This window comes from Phanerochaete carnosa (assembly GCF_000300595.1).
Source record: "Phanerochaete carnosa HHB-10118-sp unplaced genomic scaffold PHACAscaffold_3, whole genome shotgun sequence".
Classification (NCBI taxonomy): Eukaryota; Fungi; Basidiomycota; class Agaricomycetes; order Polyporales; family Phanerochaetaceae; genus Phanerochaete; species Phanerochaete carnosa.
Window position 1 is genome coordinate 2,172,432 of NW_006767630.1, and position 20,178 is coordinate 2,192,609.

At 53.0% G+C, this 20,178-nt stretch overlaps 7 protein-coding genes across 7 annotated transcripts; 3 read left to right on the plus strand and 4 right to left on the minus strand.

Moving 5' to 3' along the window:
• Positions 1–570: 570 nt before the first annotated feature.
• Positions 571–1,272, plus strand: PHACADRAFT_90029 (uncharacterized protein; the record flags this gene model as incomplete). Its single annotated transcript, XM_007393364.1, has 2 exons — positions 571–984; positions 1,078–1,272. The coding sequence occupies 2 exons, from the start codon at positions 571–573 to the stop codon at positions 1,270–1,272; spliced, it is 609 nt and encodes a 202-aa protein (XP_007393426.1).
• A 71-nt stretch (positions 1,273–1,343) lies between these two features.
• On the plus strand, positions 1,344–2,655 carry PHACADRAFT_252127 (uncharacterized protein; the record flags this gene model as incomplete). Its single annotated transcript, XM_007393365.1, has 3 exons — positions 1,344–2,236; positions 2,295–2,362; positions 2,418–2,655. Coding segments are annotated over exons 1-2 (793 nt in total), but the record flags the coding sequence as incomplete, so codon positions are not given.
• Positions 2,656–3,284: 629 nt separating this feature from the next.
• On the plus strand, positions 3,285–5,045 carry PHACADRAFT_139745 (uncharacterized protein). The gene is made up of 4 exons (XM_007393366.1): positions 3,285–3,588; positions 3,641–3,704; positions 3,761–4,331; positions 4,388–5,045. Exons 1-4 carry the CDS (start codon positions 3,412–3,414, stop codon positions 4,845–4,847), a joined length of 1,272 nt encoding a protein of 423 aa, XP_007393428.1. The 5' UTR covers positions 3,285–3,411; the 3' UTR covers positions 4,848–5,045.
• A 615-nt stretch (positions 5,046–5,660) lies between these two features.
• Positions 5,661–6,869, minus strand: PHACADRAFT_182489 (uncharacterized protein). The gene is made up of 3 exons (XM_007393367.1): positions 6,333–6,869; positions 5,971–6,282; positions 5,661–5,909 (listed from the first exon to the last, which is right to left on the minus strand). Exons 1-3 carry the CDS (start codon positions 6,632–6,634, stop codon positions 5,681–5,683), a joined length of 843 nt encoding a protein of 280 aa, XP_007393429.1. The 5' UTR covers positions 6,635–6,869; the 3' UTR covers positions 5,661–5,680.
• Positions 6,870–7,746: 877 nt separating this feature from the next.
• PHACADRAFT_206944 (uncharacterized protein) lies at positions 7,747–11,052 on the minus strand. The gene is made up of 13 exons (XM_007393368.1): positions 10,147–11,052; positions 10,034–10,096; positions 9,904–9,976; positions 9,596–9,854; positions 9,522–9,546; positions 9,326–9,414; positions 9,184–9,267; positions 9,070–9,126; positions 8,775–9,022; positions 8,533–8,724; positions 8,417–8,481; positions 8,338–8,364; positions 7,747–8,274 (listed from the first exon to the last, which is right to left on the minus strand). Exons 1-13 carry the CDS (start codon positions 10,668–10,670, stop codon positions 7,926–7,928), a joined length of 2,055 nt encoding a protein of 684 aa, XP_007393430.1. The 5' UTR covers positions 10,671–11,052; the 3' UTR covers positions 7,747–7,925.
• A 1,078-nt stretch (positions 11,053–12,130) lies between these two features.
• Positions 12,131–15,191, minus strand: PHACADRAFT_252136 (uncharacterized protein). The gene is given in 14 exon segments (XM_007393369.1): positions 12,131–12,826; positions 12,889–12,915; positions 12,970–13,034; positions 13,087–13,275; positions 13,331–13,581; positions 13,631–13,687; positions 13,747–13,830; positions 13,889–13,977; positions 14,028–14,052; positions 14,109–14,230; positions 14,246–14,376; positions 14,426–14,498; positions 14,554–14,616; positions 14,666–15,191. The coding sequence occupies 14 exon segments, from the start codon at positions 15,178–15,180 to the stop codon at positions 12,502–12,504; spliced, it is 2,016 nt and encodes a 671-aa protein (XP_007393431.1). The 5' UTR covers positions 15,181–15,191; the 3' UTR covers positions 12,131–12,501.
• Positions 15,192–15,586: 395 nt separating this feature from the next.
• On the minus strand, positions 15,587–20,114 carry PHACADRAFT_252139 (uncharacterized protein). The gene is made up of 15 exons (XM_007393370.1): positions 19,980–20,114; positions 19,803–19,916; positions 19,670–19,750; positions 19,528–19,622; positions 18,902–19,475; positions 18,473–18,849; positions 18,190–18,421; positions 17,996–18,134; positions 17,700–17,940; positions 17,494–17,649; positions 17,244–17,442; positions 16,664–17,187; positions 16,287–16,610; positions 15,963–16,235; positions 15,587–15,912 (listed from the first exon to the last, which is right to left on the minus strand). Exons 1-15 carry the CDS (start codon positions 20,026–20,028, stop codon positions 15,667–15,669), a joined length of 3,624 nt encoding a protein of 1,207 aa, XP_007393432.1. The 5' UTR covers positions 20,029–20,114; the 3' UTR covers positions 15,587–15,666.
• Between the last annotated feature and the right edge of the window lie 64 nt (positions 20,115–20,178).

Below are 20,178 nucleotides of genomic sequence, written 5' to 3' on the forward strand. Positions count from 1 at the left end.
GTCAAGCATGTCAAGATTGCAGAAGATTCGGTGGCTATTATGAAGCACGCCTTCCGCTTCGGGGGGCGGTGTATGTATGAAAGGCCACAGGCCAATCACGGGAGACGTGCACTGGCACCTCCATCACAAGTGTTCCACGTTCACTGCAGTGGAGCTTGTTGCTAATGATCACCCGGATTAGCACGAAATCTCGATACTATAGTCCTTGCACGTGAGTCCTTGCATGGCGCGCATCTCCAATGGCAGCCGAACGTGGTCTCGTGACTCTACGCGACGCCCATTGTTTGGTCAGCTATTTGTTCGGTACCGGAGGCAGTTCTCACGCGTCTGAAGAGACACGCTCTCTCTTCCCGCCTTCCACCTCGCGCATACAAGTCCCCCTCTCCCTCTTTATTTGCAACCGCCGACATAGCTTTTCCCTGCCTTGCAAAGTGCATGGCAGCCTCATTGAGCGGGCACCTCATCGACTCCTTCCTCACCGCCCAGCAGCGGTCCCGCGGACCTTTCGGTCAGAACACACCTGCCAACCCGGCCATCGCCGTATATGGTGCCATGTCCTTTGCTCCTCAGATGCACGGCTCGTTTAGTACAACCCCCCGGCCCCCCATACCTGTAGACCTGGCATGCCAGGACATCTCCGAACAGACCGCAAAACAGATCGCGGCGCTACAGGCGAAGCTGAACAAGAAGCTTGGCCCCGAGTATATCTCACAGCGGCCGGGGCCCGGTGGTGGCCCGAAACTCACGTACGCTGAAGGCTGGAAGGTCATCAACCTCGCAAACGAGGTGTTCGGGTTCAATGGCTGGAGCTCAAGCATTGTCAGCCTTTCGACGGACTACATCGACTTCAACGAGCAGAGCCAACGTTACAACGTTGGTGTGACGGCTGTTGTGCGTGTGACGCTGAGGGACGGCGTATTCCATGAGGACACTGGATATGGCTTGCTGGAGAACTCAAAGAGCAAGGGTGCCGCTCTGGATAAGGTACGTGCCACGCCCGAGAGTATATCTCCAGTACATACTGTGCTCTCAAGTGCCACAAACGTTGACCTCAACCAACTCTCTGTGTGACTACAGTGCAAGAAGGAGGCTGTAACAGACGGCCTGAAGCGAGCTCTCCGAAATTTTGGAAACTTGCTGGGAAATTGTTTGTACGACAAGGCATATACTCAAGAAGTCATTAAGATCAAGGTTGCACCTGTAAGTGGCATACAATATATACAGGCTTGCCCCTCACCCATTGGTTATGTTCGACGAGCAGCCCAAGTTTGATCCAAGTGAGCTGCATAGACGTCCAGAGTGTGACCCCAACAGAAACGATGCTGGTCCTCGAAGTTTAGTCCCCGGCACCTCCAGCTCGACATTCACTCCTGTCGGGGGTCTATCTGGTACGAACAGCTGCTCAGCGACGAATCAATCTGCCGCTCAGTCTACGCCGCCACCGCCACCTGCGCGCTCAACTTCTGGTCTGACGGCATCCTCGAATAATCTAGCGAAGGGCACGTCATCAATGGGTCTCGCTGATCAGAATGTAGCTTCTCGTCCTATGAATGCTTCGACGTCTGGACCCGTAAAGCCACCGACAAATCAAGCGATCCAGACTTCCACGAACCAGCCTCAGCAGCCTCAGAAACCGAAACTCGCGCCCAGAACAGTCTACGAACCGAAGCCACCGCCGCCCCAAACGGTCTCTGCTTCAGCGTCTACATCAGCTATCGAAAAACGAGTCAGCTTCGTACCCGCGCCACAAAGCTCCGTCGTGGGGCTGTCCGTTGTTTCGCCTTCCCAGCCCGAGCCCCCCGCCGCGCAGGCCAAGACGGAGAGCTACGAAGAAGAAGAATCTTTTGGGCTTGACTCGGAGGACGACGCCTTCTTTGCGACTGTCGACCTAGGCGAGGCGGCGGCGGACACCGGGCGTCCGCTCGACCACGACGGGCTTGGAGGGCTTGGAGACTTCGACATGACGAACTGCTCGCTGAGCGATATCGATATCGAGGAGGGACCAAGTGTCCTGGGTGGGCACAAGCCTCCGATCGCTGCTGTAGTAGTGCCACAGCAACAGCAGCAACAGCCCAGCCGACCGAGTGTGCCTCAACAGAGTCGACTGGGACAGCAACAAAGATTCCCTAGGCAGTCCGGCAACTCAGCAAGACATCAGTCCGGATCGTCGTCGAGTAATCAGCCCACACGAACGAGCCAAACGTCGTCCGGTGCTTTCCACTTCCCGGTGGAGTTGGTGCGTACCTTTGACTCAGCCTATCGCGATATCATCCTGAATTGCCCCATGGACTTAGAACAACCAGAGTGGGAAACCCCCATCTGGATTAAGTGCTGGTGTGAAGCGCCCCGCAGACGCGATAAGGTGACTATTGGATTTCAGGGGCGATGCGAGCCTTGCTGAACGCGACATTCCCTAGGGAATCACCGGCGCGAAGGCCGGCGCAAGGCATGGGTCTGTCGCACGTTTCGAGCGGGCGAAGAGAGCCTCTTGCCACGCTTGAGGTCGCGGACGGTGGAGACGTGAAGCGCGTCAGACGATAACAAACGCATAAGATCGCTGGCCGTTGACCGCGTCTCGTTTCTTTTGCGTATCCTCCTTTGTGATGCGCCCTGCCTCCGGAATTCCATCCAATTTGCATGCTCTCATTGTTTTTCTCTCTATTACTTACCTACTCGGCGTCGCAAAACTTCTTGCGATCAATGACTAGCCTTAACTCCTCGCCGTTAGTGCATGACACACGCCGGAGTGTTTTCATTGTTACCCACGGATGGGCGTCGCTTAGTAGGCTAGAAGCGAAGGTCGTGCGCTTTGGAGCATGCATTCCCACTGCAATGCGCCGGATACTCACGTTGCACACCCATGGGCTTCTCGATGGTAACTCTGCACAGCCTTGTACAATTTTCAGCTGTAATACCGACGTGTTTCGAGTCGGTGGCTGACTGCTGCGGTTCATGACGAGTGGATGGTCTCCAAAATGAGCATGATCGACAAAGGCTGCCCCGGGACATGGCGCACGAAGATGTTACAGTGGACGGACGTTTCGGACGACGAGATGACACGACTTTGGCTCGAGTCGGAAAGCTCTCCTCAACTTGGCTCGAACAAACCTTGACAGCCTTTTTCACACATCGTAGTACTGCAAAGCGTGAGTAAGGGCCTGATTGCTGCCTCGGCGTACCGGCTGACTCAACGTTGATAGGTTATGTCCGGGCACCTACGCGAGACGTGGTGCAACGTTGGCGAGAATCTTCGGACGCAAAGATGCTTCCACGGGTCATTATCCCCGTAAGGTCTGTGCATATAAAGCGTGTAGGCTTGTCGGGATCCGACGCGTGCACGGTGGAAAAGGTATAAGAGGTGGGCCGGCATGCACCGGACACTTTACAGACAATCTCCACATAGCACTACCCATGTCCGCTGCGGCTGAGAAGTTCGATAACATCCCTACTGAGGGCATTCCCTATTTCACCCCTGCGCAGATCCCTCCCGCGGGCGTTGCGCTCGACCCCCAGCCGGATGACAAGCCCATTCCGAAGCTGTTCCAGCCCCTGCGCATCCGTGGTATCGAGTTCCATAACAGGATCTGGGTATGTGCCATTGCGCCTCTTCTGTACGCCTCGGTTGACGCGTGTCATGCAGCTTTCACCGCTCTGCCAGTACTCCACAAAGAACGGTGTGCCCAGCCCCTGGCATCTTGCACACCGTGAGCACCTCTCTCTTCGCTACCAGAAATGACAAATGAACTAGCCTTGTTGTCAGTCGGTGGCATTCTCCAGCGCGGCCCCGGTTTGAGCATGGTCGAGGCGTCCGCCGTGCTCCCTGAGGGCCGTATCACGCCTGAGGACGCCGGCATCTGGAACGATGAGCAGATGCAGAAGTGGGTCGAGATCGTCACCTTCGCGCACTCGCAGAACCAGAAAATCGGGATGCAGCTCGCGCACTCCGGCCGCAAAGGATCCATGGTCGCGCCCTGGCTCTCGCTCGGCGCATCCGCGGGCGAAGACCAAGACGGCTGGCCGAACGGTGTCCTTGCGCCAAGCGACGTCACCCACGGCCCTGGCTACAACAAGCCCCACGCACTCACGAAGGAGGGCATTGAGCGCCTCAAGCGGGGCTTCGTCGACGCTGCAAAGCGTGCTGTCAAAGCTGGCTTCGATGTCATCGAGCTCCACAGCGCGCACGGCTACATGCTGCACGAGTTCCTCAGCCCGATCTCAAATAAGCGGACAGACGCGTATGGCGGGAGCTTCGAGAACCGCATCCGCATCCACCTCGAGATCATCGACGCGGTGCGTGCCATCATCCCTGAGGACATGCCCCTGTTCATGAGGTGCGCTCTCTTTGCATCATTCTGAGCGGAACGTGAGTACTGACTCACTATCTCAGGATATCCGGAAGTGATCTTCTCGAGAACACCCTCCCCGACGAGCCGTCGTGGCGTGTGGAGGACTCTGCACGCCTCGCAAGCATCGTAGCCGAGCACGGCGTTGACCTCATTGACGTCTCCTCCGGCGGCATACACCCTCTGCAGGAGCTGCGCCTCGTGCACCAGGAGGACCGCCACGCCGCGTATCAGGCGTACCTCGCGGACCACATTCGCAAGGCAGTCGATGGCAGGATACTCGTCGCCACCGTTGGCGGCATTTGCGACGGCAATGTCGCGGAGGAGGTGCTCGCCAATGGCTGGGCCGACGTTACCTTCGTCGGTCGCCACTTCCAGAAGAACCCCGGCGCGGTGTGGCAGTTTGCCGAGGATCTCGGCGTCGTGATCACCCAGGCACACCAGATCGAGTGGGGCTACGTGGGCCGCGGCATTGGTCGCAGGAAGATGGATGCCGCTAAGTAAAAGCAAGAATGCGTCTATAGTGTCATATAGACTTCTCTCCCAGTTGTAACTTTAGACTCCCGTACTCGTAGAGTAGGTGGTGGTTAATAAGACCGTCACAGCTTGGATAGCGCAAGCATGATAGAAGCTATCCTAATGATGCAATATCCTACTCTAAGTAAAGCATAAAGGGCTGAACAAATGAAAACCGGCTTGGTTCTTCCGCTCACTCCACAACCTCAGTACATAAAATACCGAAAATATATGTGTACAATTACCCTCGTGTGGCCATACTGAATGCTTGGTGCGGTGGGCCATAAGCGAGACCTAGTCGTGTTATTGGATGATACCCGGAATCCTAAGCGACCCAAGCCGGAGCCTCCGCCGAAAGGGTATCAATACATCACGGTCGACCAGCCTACACATCCGAAGACTTGTGCGGACTCCTCTAACGTTTCCTCTTGATTCGCAAGCCAGTCGGTGTAGTCCATGCAACTCCCAAGCTATTAACAGTTGACGCAACACTCCGATCACCCTTGCATTGCCCCCAAAAAGGACAAGGAGTACATCTACTAGAATCGGTGGGGCCGAGCCTTGTACATTCCCTGCCACGCGGCAACTAACCCACTCTCGATGGACCCGAAGGCATCTTTGACATTCCCAAGTTCAACTGAGCTACCTTCTCTTCGCTGCATCTGACCTCTTGGGATACGGGATACGGGAACTGTGTCCAATAGATAAGAAGATTGTATCCCTGTTCATCACAATCCTTCGTTGGCTCTTCTATTTGTCTTACGTGATGCCTGCTCGTTTGCACCTCGTAGATTGGGCTATCCTACCCCTAAAAGTCGTGATTACAGCTCCAAAAAGTCTGCCAGTCGTTTCATGTACAACTCGCGCTCCTCCCAGAACGGGGTATGGCTAGAGTTCGCGAAAGTGATCCACTTTGCCTTCGGATTCTTCTGAAAGAAAGTTTCGACGACAAAGTCCTGCGCAACGTCATCGGCGCCGTTCACCACGAGTGTCGGTACCTCTATGTTGTGCAACCGGTCGATGATCGACCAAGGCAGGAGTTTAGGATACCTAGCAGCGTCTTGTGGGTCAGTACGCTTTCGGATAAAGGGGGAGGACGACGGGGACGCACATCATCGAGGTGACCGTCGGGTCTCCGCTTTCACTGAACGCCACCTCAAAGACACGCAAGTACTCCTTCGGCATGGGGTCTACAGTGCACCCGTGCTTCTTGCAGAACACGAGGAGCGCGTCGTAGTACGCCTTGGGGTCCGCCATGCCCGCTTTGAGCGCGGCCTGGATGTCCGGTGGGAATGTCACTATGAGCTGCGCGTTGCTCTCCTGCCAGAGCGAGTGCGAGGCGAGCGAGTCTGTGAACACGAGGTGCTGCAGGCCGCGCGGCCGGCGCTGCACGGCGAACTCGGCTGCGAGGATCCCACCCCAGCTGTGCCCTCCGAGGTCAAACTCGCCGTCGATGCCCAGGTGTGCGAGTACATTCTCAAGCTCGGCAATGAAAAGTCGATGGACCAGAACTCGGCGGGCTTGTCGCGCAAGTGCGTCGAGAGCCCGTTGCCGAGCTGATCGTACAGCACTACAGGAGTGTCCGCCATCACGGCGAGGTCGCTGAAGGGCAAGAGGTAGTCGTGCACGAACCCCGGACCGCCGTGCAGCACGACGAGAGGCCGACGCTTGCAGTTCTCCAGAGAGCCGAAGAGCTTGTAGAAGGTTTGGTAGGTCTCGCCATCGCGGGTGAACGGGATTGTGCCCGTTATAACAGGGGCTGCAGGATTGGCCATGATGCGAGCCAGCGAGTTTGCGCACCAGAGGAATACGCTGTATAGCAGAATGGTATCCCCAATGTTTGATATCTCTGGGTTGAGACACCTCGGCGTCGGCGTCGATTCTGCCTATACCATTACCGAGAAAGATAAGAGGGCTGGGGAATGTATGAGATCAAGAGCATCTGAAGAGTCTGATGTTGCGCTCATGTTGACCGTCCTGCTTGCAGCAGGTAAGTACCGGTAAGTGTTTAACTTTTAAGGCTTATCAAACTGGTGTATGTAGCTTGATTTGTGGGATGACGACCTCAAATGCGACTTCCGCATATGCGTCGCTGGTCTTGGACATGCTTTGTGTACACTAGCCATCCTTGGCGACGCCCTCTTGCCCGGTGTTGATGCATTGATGAGTGACTTAGAACGAGTGCAGGGTTTCCGAATCGGCAAAACCGCGCGGCGCGGGCCCTGAAACACCCCTGACGAAGGTTCAACAGGTTGTGTCAGATCTGCGTCAGGGCGTTCAGTCAGCCTTGCCTCGTATTGTCTCTCAGATACCGGCCCGCGCGTTCCCTCAGTGCCGTCAGTGGTGCTCAGTAAGCACTGGGGACGGTCAATTCTAAGACTCTGCTTCGGGCATGCTCCCCTCTCGAGCACTAGCTTGACCATGAAAATTGATATTGAACGTTGAGCTTCGTCAGGCCCTCAGCGTAAGACCGTTTTGCTGGTAGTCCTGAGCCACGAAGTCTTCTCGCGTGTACGGTATGCTCCTCCGGTAGACAAAGCGGTACTACAGTCGACATCTCGTTGATGTACATGTTAGCTAGACCAGTGCCATTCGGTAGGTGGGGAGGGGATCACAGTCTCTTGCGTCTGAGGGCTGCAGCACTTGAGCTTGAGGCTCAGATATACTGGCGGCTCAATCCACACGATCGAGGCAGTCCCGTTGTATCTGTCATTGCTTTGGTCTCTAAGCAGCGAGTCACAGCCGATGGCTCGTGGCTAATAGGCGGGAGACAGCATGGTGGGTAGCCCACGGGCATAGCGACGGGTGCAAATGAAGAGCATCGAACGCTAGCGCTGTGCTTGGAATATGTTGTCGGAAGTGGATCGAAGGGTTCCATGTACAGCCTCTGCCCATGCAAATTCAACGTAAATTGAAGGTCGCGACAGACGACAGTGAGCAAAGCGTGATATATAGTCGGCAATACATATACTCCGGATATGAGGCAGAAATGTACCGGTATCACGATGTAGAAATTAATGAGCATGCGACCCTGCCGCTGCCGTCTAGTATCATGATCATACAACCCTAAGCGCTACCTGGTCCGGGTAAGGTGGAGGAGCTGGCATGTTTATGCTTGTAATATCGCCTTATAGACCACTCGGAGAGCTTCAAGCTCTCATCGGGTGGCGAGTGGCCGAAGATACGAGCCCACCACTGACGGCAAGATGAAAGGCTGTCACGGGCTGTTTTCGTCAGGAGTGATCGTGAATTTGCGAATGGAGATAGCTCTGAGATAGTACCCTCCCCTTCGAAGTAAAGGAGCAGGAGCACAGTCACGAACAAGAAGCCTAGGACCGTGGCCATCGGCAATTTTGTCGATAGGCCGGTACGTTCGAAAAATACGAACATGAGTGCCATGAGGAACGTGAGCATGCTATGATCGCCAACTACATCAGTATTGCCACGCTGGGAGAGACATCCCGCCAAGACAACTTACCTCCACAGAAAAAGAGCCACGGGGAGGCTGTCCGGTGTCGCGTCAGTAACGAGACTACGAGCCCATCTGCGCCGCTCACCTGAACGCGATAGCCACGCCTTGCAGACCGATGAGGCGATTTTCTCGCTTGAGGATGTAGTCCAACTGTAACAAATTCAGCGTTCTCAGCTAGTGTGGATGTTACAGGAAACACACTGCTTTATCAGCCTGTCCGTAAGCATGATGTCGATGGTGTCGGCTCAAGATTTGCGAGACAATGTAGATGAATAGACTCAGAAGCGACGAAATGTAGCTCATAATCTGTGCAGCAGACTTGTTCGGGGTATTCGTGACGTCTACCGTGTTGATCGACAGGAATCCGACGTTGGCGGAGAGCAGAACGGTGGCCTGTGGCAATTTTAGCGAAGCGTAGTCGCGCAGCGCGCGGATATACTGACTGGTGTGATCGAGTTCTCCCAGTCCCTCTTGAGCCCGGAAATGAACTGGCGCCAGAAGAAATAGTGGACAGAGTTGTCCACATACGTACGCTCCAGCTCCTTCAAGTAAATGAAGGGCATGAAGAATAGCCAAGGGGAAATTATGTTAAATGCCAAGCTGCGAGGTCGTTTCGGAGTGTCGAGGGCACTGTCCTCTCGATCTAGCCTGGCTCCTGGTTCGCCGAAGAACTGCAAAAAACGTTCTTTATCTGATGAAGGTCAGAGAGAGTTCGATGTGGTATGCAGACGGACCTACAGATAGTGTTGAGGAGGCGAGCCGCCACAGCAGTGTTATGAGGGTTATTAACGTTTTCTATGTGACGGTGGCATTCGGTACCATGGCTCTCAGAGAACACTCGTGTGAACGCACCTTGCATCGATGAGAAGCATTTGGATAGCTGCTCGATAGTGCCGGAATCATACGGGAACATTGATGACTGAGAGGTGATATAGTCTGTGGCGGGAGTTAGATTTGAGTTTATGCTCGTTTAGACAGGTCAGGAGCAGCATACCACAGAGTCCGTGCATAAACGTGTCTTTGAGTTCCCGAATGACAGCTCCCGGCAAGCCGCGATGATTGGGAAACATTTCGACGTGTTGCCTGTAAGGATCAACTTTCGCAAATATTGGGGAGACTCTACATGGATGCATCAGCCACAGGCCTAACATCCGTGTGCCTCAGGATACTCACTCGATTAGCAAGCGTACCAGAACTGAGCACGAATGGCTTTCTCTATAACAATAATATAAGGCACATCATCAAGCACAACGTATTTGCTCACCAAGATGAGACTGCGACACAACGGCTCTTCCGCTGTCTGTCACCAGAGTCACAGGGACCTCTTCGAACCAGAAAATGCACTGCTTCGACATGCTGGCGGCGTAATAAAGAATCTTGTCTCCGTCACCTTTCGAGATGACGATTTCTGAGTCTGGTGCTGCACTTTTCATCAGTCTAAGCTGTTCTAGTAACAAGTCCCCAGCGATGTTGATATGCCGAATGTTCGTAGGTTCGTAGAGATTTGTCATTGTTAATAGGCTCTATAGAGCTGTTAGATATAGCAGCTCGAAAATTGTACAATTCACGTACGCGGTCTGCATCGTAGAAAAGCAGCTTCCCTTCGGGGCATTCGTACGCTTTCCATCCCCTCTCTAGTTCCGGGCTGGTATTCAGGCAGATTCAATTGCTCATGCAGTTGAATCACATGATTAGGGTTTACCGTTCGAAGTCGACCTGACCCGGCTGTATCATAGTGATCTTCGAGTGCTCAGCGTTAGATGGGCTATACACGAAAAAATTAGAAACTGGACGTGAACACAGACAGAGACTCACTATGAGATTGAACGATGATACTTCTGCTGGCAACAGTCCTGCGGCGCAAATGGCTCGATCTCTAATGCCCCTGAACCCTCTAGCTTAGGAGCGGAGTTTCCTGCAGTTCCAGGCAGAGCCACGTTCGTATATTCTGCAGAGATATTGCCGTCCTGCAATAGAGTAGAGTTCTTGATCAGTGGAGTTTCGCTGTTCAGAATAGGGACGGAAAGTGACCCCAAGTCGCATATCGTGTCGTCTTGAGGCGGTAGTGGATTTTGTGAGACTAACGATGAACTGGACAGAGAGGCCGCACACATAGAGGTAGGGCTCTCAAGCAAAGACCCCAGGCCGCCACCGAAGTCGTTGCTTTCAGCCCTGGGCGGTTTTCGAGGCTCTGGAAGGGGACATGTTGCGGCGCGGGGAATGTTTAGTGTCGGCTTAGGCTTGGGAATTGGCAGGCTCCGGGGACGAGTAGAGCATTTCCGAAGCCGGGGCCCCCCAGGCCCGAGAATGTCCCCTGCTGAGGCATTATGAGTCGACATGCTTCGAAACGACGTCGAGTCAGCTGTCTATGAGAAAGTGAGTAACGACGAACACACGCATACCTCGCTGCAATGCTTAAGCCTTGGAGGACAAGCACAGCCTACACCTATGCACGAGGCCAATCCAAGTCCCGTGATATCCCACGACACACCGCGAGGCTCGAACGGGCGCATATCGATACAGACTTCCCTGCTTGACGGGCGACTACTAATCCGTCAGACAAACTTAAGTAGGCCATTTGTCAGCGAGTCGATCTATGGCCCGCAAAGAACATGTTATGAGCAATTAGAGGTGGAAAAGTCAATGCGGAGTAAGTCACGGGTCGCATAGAAAATGCAGTCGGCGCAGAGGATTGGATTGCAAGTAGCGATGGCAATGCGCGAGCTCAAAACGCGGAGGCATTGTATGAATATTCCCGAGATATTTGATGACTGAATATGAAACTTCGCCGCACAGGTCTGAAGTCCAGATAAAGGACAGTTGAGCCTTGTGTCAACGGTATATCTGTTCATAAGCTCAGAAAAGTCAATCCCAAAGGCGTAATAGCATTATCGCGGTATCCTGCTGCCATGTGGGCGCTTTCAGGGCCATGTTGCACGTAGACCTGAGGGAAACACACATATCTCCATTACTTAAGACAAGAGCACCCAGACGTCTTTTGTACTGTGGGAGGTCGGCAACGTCGACGCAAGGTAATAGCGGTATCCTGCTGGCGAGCTCTCGGCTATGTAACTCGTGAGTGGCACATCTCAGATTCTTGACTTGCCTAGACGCCTGTCGGTGTTCGGCTAGCAATCCGGGCGAAATGTACCTGAGCGACGATGATAGCATCCGCCCAGCAAATTAAAACTGGACGAGTGTTTTGCGCACTGTTCCTTGCAGACAGTTCATCGACATCTCCCAATAGCGCAATTGGCGCAATTTCCTTGGCAAAGAACCATTTAATTCGTTCGTCAGCTTCTCGAGCTCAACTAAGATCAGGGTCCTCCAGAGACAAGTACTACACAATGCTCGACCAAATAAGTAGTCGCGAACCACCGCCCAAGTCATATCACTAGTGGACACAATCAATGGTTATAGCACTCAAATAAATGCATACCTTGGTTTCGACATCGAATATACCAGAGCACGGATGAATTGGAGCAGATTCTGCCAGCCTTGTCTGGTCCTGTTTGGCTAAACACGTGACCTTTTAGCGCTCGCTAATATCCTCAAGTTAAGCTTTCGGAACTGCATTACACCAGGTTACATCCTACCAGGCCTCATTGACATTGACAACGCCCACAGGGATTCGAGAAGGCAATACGATCCAGCGTCGTTACCTTGCATGTACGAGGGACAGGCAGTCTGTCAATGCGAGCTCGGGTATACTGAGGAGGCGACGGACGTACCACGAGTGAAATATAGACTGTTTCCCGTGACTGTAACTTACAATTAGACTGCTTATAGAGCGGATGTAGTCGTCACTAAGTAGTGTATCAAGGTCAGTGTAATCTAATCGAAGTCAGGGGGAGACTCTAATTCGTAGACAGAAGTGTGCTTCAGCCTGCCACGTCCATACTAGAAAATTTTGGGCTGCAGGTAATGGAACGCGCTAGATGAGTGTAACCGCCACGACTCAGTGAGGCCGTATTACTGAAAGCTACATGAAGGGTATACAAAAATGCTGTAGTACATGCTAACATCTACAAGTGCTGATACGAAGATAGTTTGTACGAGCATGGCCTCCATACTGTGTCAAGAGATACAGGAATATACAGGAACGAGCCGATCCCATAGCTGTAGGTCCGCAATGGAAGTCGGCAGCGTGTGGGCCATTAGACAACACTGCTACGGACCGGGTAAGCTCGACAGTGTCACCGTGCTTGCCAAAGACTCTTCTTTGACGTGTTTACGCTTTCGCAAACGCAAACTGCCACCTACGGCAAGGTCTTTGTTTGACCACCTCTCCCAGAATGAGCGCAGCGTCTTGGCAAGCAACGCCCAACCGCGGGGAAGTGGCGACTGCTCGGCGATCGTGCCTTCGCTTTCCAGGTAGAGTAGTAGAATGACCACGACCGCCATAAAGCCAACGATGACCCCCATAGCCACCTTTGTCGCGACGCTACTATCTGCAAAGAAGACGAACATCAAGGCCACCAGGAATGTGACCATACTGTGAGGGGAGTGGTTAGCTTGCGATAGTACGGGATAAAGTATCGCGATGGGGCTACTAACCTCCAAAGAAAGAGAGCAGTCGGAAGGCTGTGGTTACACAGATCAGCGGGGGTCTGGCTTCTGAATAGATACTGAACACACCTAAATGCAATGGCCACGCCCTGAAGACCGATTAGACGATCCTCACGCTTAAGGATGTATTGCAGCTGAAAACAATATCAGACGGAACTGTATCAGCGAGCTGCGATGGAGCCTCACAGCATCGTGCGCCTGTCCATTGTTGTGATGCCGATGGTGCCTGCTCAGAATTTGCGCAACGATGTAGATGAATAAACTAAAGATCGACGAGATGTAGCTCGAAATCTGAGCAGCGCTTTTGTTGGGACTCGTGGTGTCGATGCTATTGATTGCCAAGAAACCGACGTTTGCTGAAAGCAGCACTGTAGCCTGTATAGCATATTGTGGTTGTGGTCATGTAAAGTGAGTTATCTGATAGACTCACTGGAGTAATCGAGTTTTCCCAATCCCTTTTCAGCCCTTCGATAAATTGGCGCCAAAAGTAGTAGTGGACCGAGTTATCGACATATGTACGCTCAAGCTCCTTGAGGTACACGAATGGCATGAAGAACAGGAAGGGCGAGATACAAATGAAAATGAAGGATCGAGGGCCTCTGATATCAGCCTTGAAAGCGCTTTCCTTGCGATCCAGCCGGGCACCAATTTCACCATGGAAGTGTAGGAAACGCTCCTTATCTGTAGCGCATGTTGAATAGAGCGCTCAGACAACGGATGTGCTACGTACATATTGTATTTAGTAGCCTTGCTGCTGCTGCCGTGTTAGCGGGGTTGATTTCGTCCTCTAGAGCAAGATGAAGATAGAATTAACACCTGATCGCACTTTTAAAATAAATTACATGCCTTTCATGCCCGCCATGCATTTGCTCAGCTTCTCGATAGTGTCAGGGTCATAGGCAAACATGGATGTTTGCGACGTGACGTAATCTGGGGCAAATATGTAAGCTAATAACGCATGCCCAAATGAGATCAGACGCGAACGCACCACACAGGCCATATGCAAACGTATCCTTGAGCTCACGTATCGCAACTCTCGGCAAGCCGCGATGATTCGGGAACATCTCTACGTGTTGCCTGCCGTATCATTAGTGTCCGCCAAGTGGCATGAACGATATGTGACACACCAAAATTGCTCTCGTATGGCCTTCTCTACATCAAGCCATGTCATGAGGCAGTTCCCGGGTTTCTCACGCAGAGTGACTTACCAAGATGCATCTCAGACACAACTGCTCGATCGCCGTTCGTGACGAGAGACACGTCGACTTCCTTGAACCAAAAAACACACTGGTCCGCCATACTCGCCACATAATACCCGATGGCGTCCTCCCCCTCCTCATTGCTAGTTTTCATCAAGGTCATCTCTGCATCATCCGGAGCATCCATACTTGCCAACTGAGACAGCAGGTCGTCACCAGCTCGTTCAATCTGCCGGCGATTCTGATCGTTTTCAATGTCGATCATCGTCAACAGACGCTACGCAAGATGTGAGCTGGTAGTCTTGCAAACGATCAGGATGTCGTACTCGAGATTTATGGTGGAAGTATAGTTTTCCCTCTGGGCATTCGTGGGCTTTCCAGCCGCGTGGGATGCCTGGCCTAATACCCGGGCAATTAGTCCGGTACCATCGGCGTCGCAAAGCCATAAGCTCACCGCTTAAACTTCCTTTTGCCAGGCTCAAGTTTAGAGATTATTGATCCCGATGCGTCTGGAGGACTGATATTCTATCAGCAGAAGGATATAAGGGAGAAATACTATAACGTACTAGAAAATGCTTCGGCAGTATTTCATGCCATTTACGTCGAAGGGAGCGATGCATATGATTGGCAAAGCCGCGTCAGCGCTCTCAATGCGGATAACGTTACCGCCGTCTGTATCTCGTCTCGCAGGGGCATTGGAGCCAACAATCGGGACATTGTCGCTGTCTACCATCGATACAAGGCCCCCACGGCCGGGTACATTGTCGTCTGGTAACGCAGGGAGGCCTGACACGGGAATCGGGGCCTCATCAAGACCTGATGAGCGTCCGAAGAGTATCGAAGAAGACGAGCCAAAGACGGCGTGATCAGAGATAGGACTCTCTGCCACGGGTCCCAAGTCGTATCCTGTACTGGAGGAACTTCCAGGTGGCGAGGAAACCCTTGGAATTGAGCCGGTGGACGAACGAGGGCTCAGTATGAGCGCTGGTGGTAGGCTGCGCAGAGTCGTCCGAGTCGAACCTTTTCGTGTATAAGATATCTTGCCTATAGAGCCTCCGACAGGCAGAGGGACAGTTGACATTTCGTGGCTGGGGCCTAGTCAGCGCTGTCTGTGAGGGGCGAAAGCTACCCACCTTGCACATGCTCAAGCCTGGGCTCCATACACAGCCCAACCGACACGAGGCAGACCCTAACGTCCCGTGGGATTTGATTGACGCACAGCCTGGCACGCACATCATTCATATTGAGAACGTTCCTGTAAACTTTAGACTCTCCCGAGCTCAGACACAGATTCTCCCAGTTTTGGGGCCAGCACAACTAGTACGCTGTGGCCGATAATATCGGCTATTTCAGATTCAGGCCTTCAGGCATTGAACTAGACTGGTCGCGGGTACAGCAAGAGTAGTGCCGGAGATATGCCCTCGGGGATAAGTTGCAGATTCAACGTACAGCAAATGAAGAATAACTTAAGCAGAGCCTTGTATTAACGGTGTATCTGTTCCATAAGTCCAGAAAAAGTAATACAAATAACCCTGTCGCAGAAACCCTGGAGCTCGTCCTAACGCCCTCACGGCCGTGGGGCAGGCAGGCCTGAGGAGGGCGCACCTATCTCCGTGAGCTGGACAAGCGCATCCAGGTGTCCTTTGTATTCTGGGAGGTAGGCAGCGTCGGTATAAGGGCAGCGTACTGCTGGCGAGCCCTTGTAAATAGGCGTGTAGCTCGCCGCGCAAATCTCGAACTCAGTGAACTCGTCATATGAAATTTCGACAGCATTGCGCGGGTTTCTGTCTCCGGCAGCAATCCTTTGTCTCGCCTGTCTACTTGTCAACGTTTGGCCAACAGTTCGGTATGAGTGGTGCGTACCTGGGCGACAATCTTGGGATCCGGGTTGAGCTCGAGAAGCCGACGAGCGAATTTGGCCGCTGCCGCATGGTTGTTTGCCTTGGCAAATACACCTATTGCGCTACGCAGAGCGATTTGCAGATGAGCTGGCTGCAGTTGGCAATGCGTGAAATATGCCGCCAGCTCCAAGCTATGGCGGACATTATCAGGATCTTCCTGAGAAACGCGGCGACGCTCGAGCTCAATGGAGACGCCCAGTAAGTACTCGCGAGCCATTGTCACCAAGTCACGCCACTAATGAGCTCGATCAGCAAGTATGCCACACAAAGCAATGGGGATACCCACCTCCTTGGCTTCAGAGTCGGAGGAGACAGGGACAAGGAGCAGATGCTGAAGGGCAGCACGGAAGGCGACCTGTGCTTCGGGTAGCCTATTGCCAGACACAGCCCGGAAGCCTTCCGACATCTCAGCACGGATAGCAGTGATTGTGTAAATAGCAGCGGGGAGGACACGGCTCGGGGCCGACTCCGATGGGTTCCTTCGTACGTGAAGCTGCAACGGGGGCAGTGAAGCAACTGGGGACAAGTATACATGCACAGATCGGTACGCGGCGACGAAAAGAGGCTTGAGCTCTTCGAAGTTGGCAACCCCAAATTGTCGGTGAAGTAGCTAGATGTATTGTCAGTGCGGAGTGGCAAAAGTGCGTGTCAGCTTAGACGTACCTGCATTGCTGTCTCGAATGAGCCTGCTGCGACATGATCTCCCGCGAAGGGCGAATTGCGTGTCCAAAGCTCCGGTTCGCCGGGACCCGGGGACGCACCAGGGCCGAGCTCTGCGCTCTCTTCCGCTTCCTCAGGAGCTTCCTCAGCTTCAGCCTCCTCCGCGCCCGCATCGAGGTCCCATCCGTCTGCCTCAGCTTCGAGATCCTCTTCCTCCTCCTTAGCCCATGCATCCAAAGCAGCCGACGCAGCAGCACCTGATGCCTCTTGGCCATTGAGGTACGGGATGTCCGCACCGCCCTCCAGGTTGCCATTAGCGAGAGCATGGTCAAAGAAGTTTTCGCCTGAGGAAATTGTCGGCCAGTTAATGTCTGTAGTGGAGGTAATAACCGGCGGTGGTTTCAAGGTTGAGGTCTCGAAAGTTGGAACATCGTCAACATCTGCCTCAGTCAGGCCGGCCGCTTCCAGAATCTCGAAAGCAACGTCATCCAATCCGTTAGTCTTAGCCGTAAGGTAGGCGAGAGGGTCTATATTGCAATGCGTAAGACCAGGACGGCAATTTTTTTTTGTAATGCCAACTCACATAGACCAATATCTCGGAGAACAGCAATGCGACCCACGACATCACCCGCGTATAGCGCATTGTGGAAGCGCGACATAGGGTCGCCTCTGGAGTCGGCAATCTTCTGCATTTTTGACAGCTTATCCGTACTTCCCGTGGCGAGATACAAGAAAGAAAGTCGATCGAAATTCTTGGTCTGCTGGTATGCTTTCTCCACAATCTATTCCTCGTCGCATAAGCCTTGGCAACGTCACATGAGAGAATTCCGAACCTTATGGTTGCCTTGCTTCAACGCCTGCTGCGCCAAGCGCTCCCAACACTCTGGACGGTTGATAACTTTCGCGGTCTCGAGAGCAACGTCGAGGTTACCACACTCTATAGCTAGATCAAAACGAGTATTTTTGTCTTGCACGAAATGTAGCGCAATCTGAGATACGATAAGTCCACAAAGTCGGTGAAGCACGGGGTGGTACAGACCTCAGGGAATCCCTTTTGTTGCAGGTAAGCGATTATACTTTGACCGAGAAGGTTTGAGGTGCGAATAATGTATAACATCTCCTCATAGTTGTTCCGAAGTAGGGCAAGCTTGAAGCGGTACTCGGTCGGGTCGATAGTAATTGTCCTGGGGCGAGCCGAGCGGTCGAGACAGTGAACAGTCTTGCCCTTGACGCGGGTGAGATATACAGGGTTATCCAGGGTGCAGATAACTCCGTGGTCACTGGACAAGACACCATATAAGTTGGGCAACATCGCAGCCTCAGCAAATAGCGTACCCCTGCGCAAGACAGTACTTGATATGGTTGAGGGTAGAGTAAACAAATACCCCCGAATCGTCCCAGGCTCCAGATTTGATGCGGATGGTCTCGTGGATGAGAGTATGCTGCGAAAAGTTCTTATTCGCAATCGTGATGGCTTGAGATACAACCATCAGACAGTAGCAGACATTTGGAACCAGGAAACGACGTACTATGCTTGCTGAGCAGAGCAACAAGCGATCCGTCTGCACTCCACACGACGTACTTCACCGGTGGAGTGGTGACCTCCGCGATACTCTTCTGCTGCTGGATATCATACAACACAACAGAGGTGGGCGAGCTCAGAATCAAGCTGGCGGTGCCCCCATAGAAGATATCGTTCGTCTGGACGGGTGGCTTGATGGTTTTGACCACGGAATTGGAAGGGTCGCGAACTTCGATAAGCTGAGAACCATTTCAGCACATCTCAGTCACTATTTAGGCATACCATCTCACCTGAGTTGTCTTGTTCAAGACCGCAAAGCGGTTGCGAGCGACAAAAATAGCAGCCTGTCCACTACCGCGCTTACCCTCTGTTGAGGAATCTTTGACTTCGCCGACGGCGTCCTTCGGAAGAGAAGTCAATTCGAATAAGCCGTTGTCCGATGAGACCGTGATAACAACAGCCCTCTCAGCAGGGTTGTAGCTGAGAGTCCTTGGCGGTACATAGGGGCTTCCAAACTTCCTAACGCTGAGCAAGCCAATATCCGAGCCGGTGTTGATATCGTACGAGCGAACATACTTATCCCGAACGTAATAGACCATGTCCCCGTGCACGGCGAAGGCAGGTCGCTCACGCTCCAACTTGAAGACAATCAGACCAGTGTCGTGACCTAGTTAGTAGATGTCAAGGGGCGAAGAGACGAGGCAAGCATAATCACGAACCGGCCGCGAACAGATTAAGTTCTGGGTGTGCCGCCAATATCCAGAAGCGATCGTGCTCCCTCCGGAAAGTCTGGACCGCTGAGCGTTTTGTCAGGTCCCAGACGCGCACAGTCTTGTCTTCACCACAGGATACAATCAGCTCGTGCTTTGGGTGGAACAGTGCAGTTGAAACGTTGTTGAAATGTCCCCTGCAGGAGTCGACCTCCCATGCCTTTGTCTCGCTCATTCTCCAAATTTTGATCTGTCGGTCATCGGCAGCAGAGACGATCAGAGGAAGCGTAGGATGGAACGTGGCGAAGTTGACCCCGCGATCGTGACCTTCAAGTACATATTTCACTGTCGAAAAATTGTCGAAGGTATCGAAAGTACCAGGCGCGCTGTTCGGGGTATTCTTGCGAAGGCCTGAAATGTCCCATACGCGCACGGTCTGGTCTTGGGACGCCGAGACAATCAAGTCCTCTTTCGGATGAAACTGTGCGGACATGACATAGTGGGAATGTCCCGTAAGAATCGCAATACAGTTCCGCGAAGTGCTGTTCCAGATGCGAATCGTTTGGTCATCGGAGCAGGAGAGCTACGTGCAGTTCAGAGATGAGAACTCCGGGAACGCGAGTAATATTCCTCACGATCCATGGCATTTCATGGTGAAATTGCACCGTCCGAACGTAGTCCAGGTGTCCGTGTAAAGTGAAAAGGCAGCGGCGGTTCTGAGGCCGAATATCTACAACACGTTAGGGCTTAATGGGTAGTGTGCCGACGCAAACTCACCCCAGACTTTGATCTTGTAGTCGTCGCCTCCAGTAACAAGGAGAGCCCTGCTTGGGTGGATTGCAACAGCTCGCACCGGGCCTTATTTCCAAGCATGATTCCCAGCACACGCATTCAGTATGATATGACGCACCCTCATGCTCCTCGAATCTGTCTACCAATACACCCATTCGATAGTTCCACAGCTGTACGCTGCCATTGTGCAAGGATGCCGCGAGCAATGGTTGGGTAGGATGGAAAGCCAGCCCTGCAGACCGCAGTGGTATAAGCATGGAGATGTCGCAACGGATGTACGGCGCGTCGCACATACCCTTCACTCGGTTGCTCTTGGACTCGAATTTTGTTAGCATCACAGACATTTTGGAGTCGTCGAGGCCCCAAGAGGCACAGTCTATGATGCTCTATGTCGGGAACGAGAAGGCGAACAGCACCAGCTGGGAAGGGCAAAGTGAAAGTGTCCCCAGTTACAGCTTGTACAGAATAAAGTATGGTGCCTGTGCAGCGCTCGA

Coding starts and splice junctions, on each gene's coding strand:
- PHACADRAFT_206944 (XM_007393368.1), bottom strand. CDS start 10,670: ATGTCGACTCATAATGCCTCAGCAGGGGACATTCTCGGGCCTGGGGGG. Junction 9,415..9,521: donor GCCATTCGTGCTCAGTTCTG/GTACGCTTGCTA, acceptor TGATCCTTACAG/GCAACACGTCGAAATGTTTC. Junction 9,023..9,069: donor TCGCCTCCTCAACACTATCT/GTAGGTCCGTCT, acceptor GACCTTCATCAG/ATAAAGAACGTTTTTTGCAG.
- PHACADRAFT_182489 (XM_007393367.1), bottom strand. CDS start 6,634: ATGGCCAATCCTGCAGCCCCTGTTATAACGGGCACAATCCCGTTCACC. Junction 6,283..6,332: donor TCATTGCCGAGCTTGAGAAT/GTACTCGCACAC, acceptor CGGAGGGCACAG/CTGGGGTGGGATCCTCGCAG. Junction 5,910..5,970: donor CCGACGGTCACCTCGATGAT/GTGCGTCCCCGT, acceptor AGACGCTGCTAG/GTATCCTAAACTCCTGCCTT.
- PHACADRAFT_252139 (XM_007393370.1), bottom strand. CDS start 20,028: ATGTCTGTGATGCTAACAAAATTCGAGTCCAAGAGCAACCGAGTGAAG. Junction 17,443..17,493: donor TGAAGCAAGGCAACCATAAG/GTTCGGAATTCT, acceptor GACGAGGAATAG/ATTGTGGAGAAAGCATACCA. Junction 16,611..16,663: donor CATTCGAGACAGCAATGCAG/GTACGTCTAAGC, acceptor CAATACATCTAG/CTACTTCACCGACAATTTGG.
- PHACADRAFT_139745 (XM_007393366.1), top strand. CDS start 3,412: ATGTCCGCTGCGGCTGAGAAGTTCGATAACATCCCTACTGAGGGCATT. Junction 3,589..3,640: donor AGTTCCATAACAGGATCTGG/GTATGTGCCATT, acceptor CGTGTCATGCAG/CTTTCACCGCTCTGCCAGTA. Junction 4,332..4,387: donor GACATGCCCCTGTTCATGAG/GTGCGCTCTCTT, acceptor TCACTATCTCAG/GATATCCGGAAGTGATCTTC.
- PHACADRAFT_252136 (XM_007393369.1), bottom strand. CDS start 15,180: ATGTCAACTGTCCCTCTGCCTGTCGGAGGCTCTATAGGCAAGATATCT. Junction 13,688..13,746: donor ATGCATGGCGGGCATGAAAG/GCATGTAATTTA, acceptor ATCTTGCTCTAG/AGGACGAAATCAACCCCGCT. Junction 13,582..13,630: donor AAGGCTACTAAATACAATAT/GTACGTAGCACA, acceptor CATGCGCTACAG/ATAAGGAGCGTTTCCTACAC.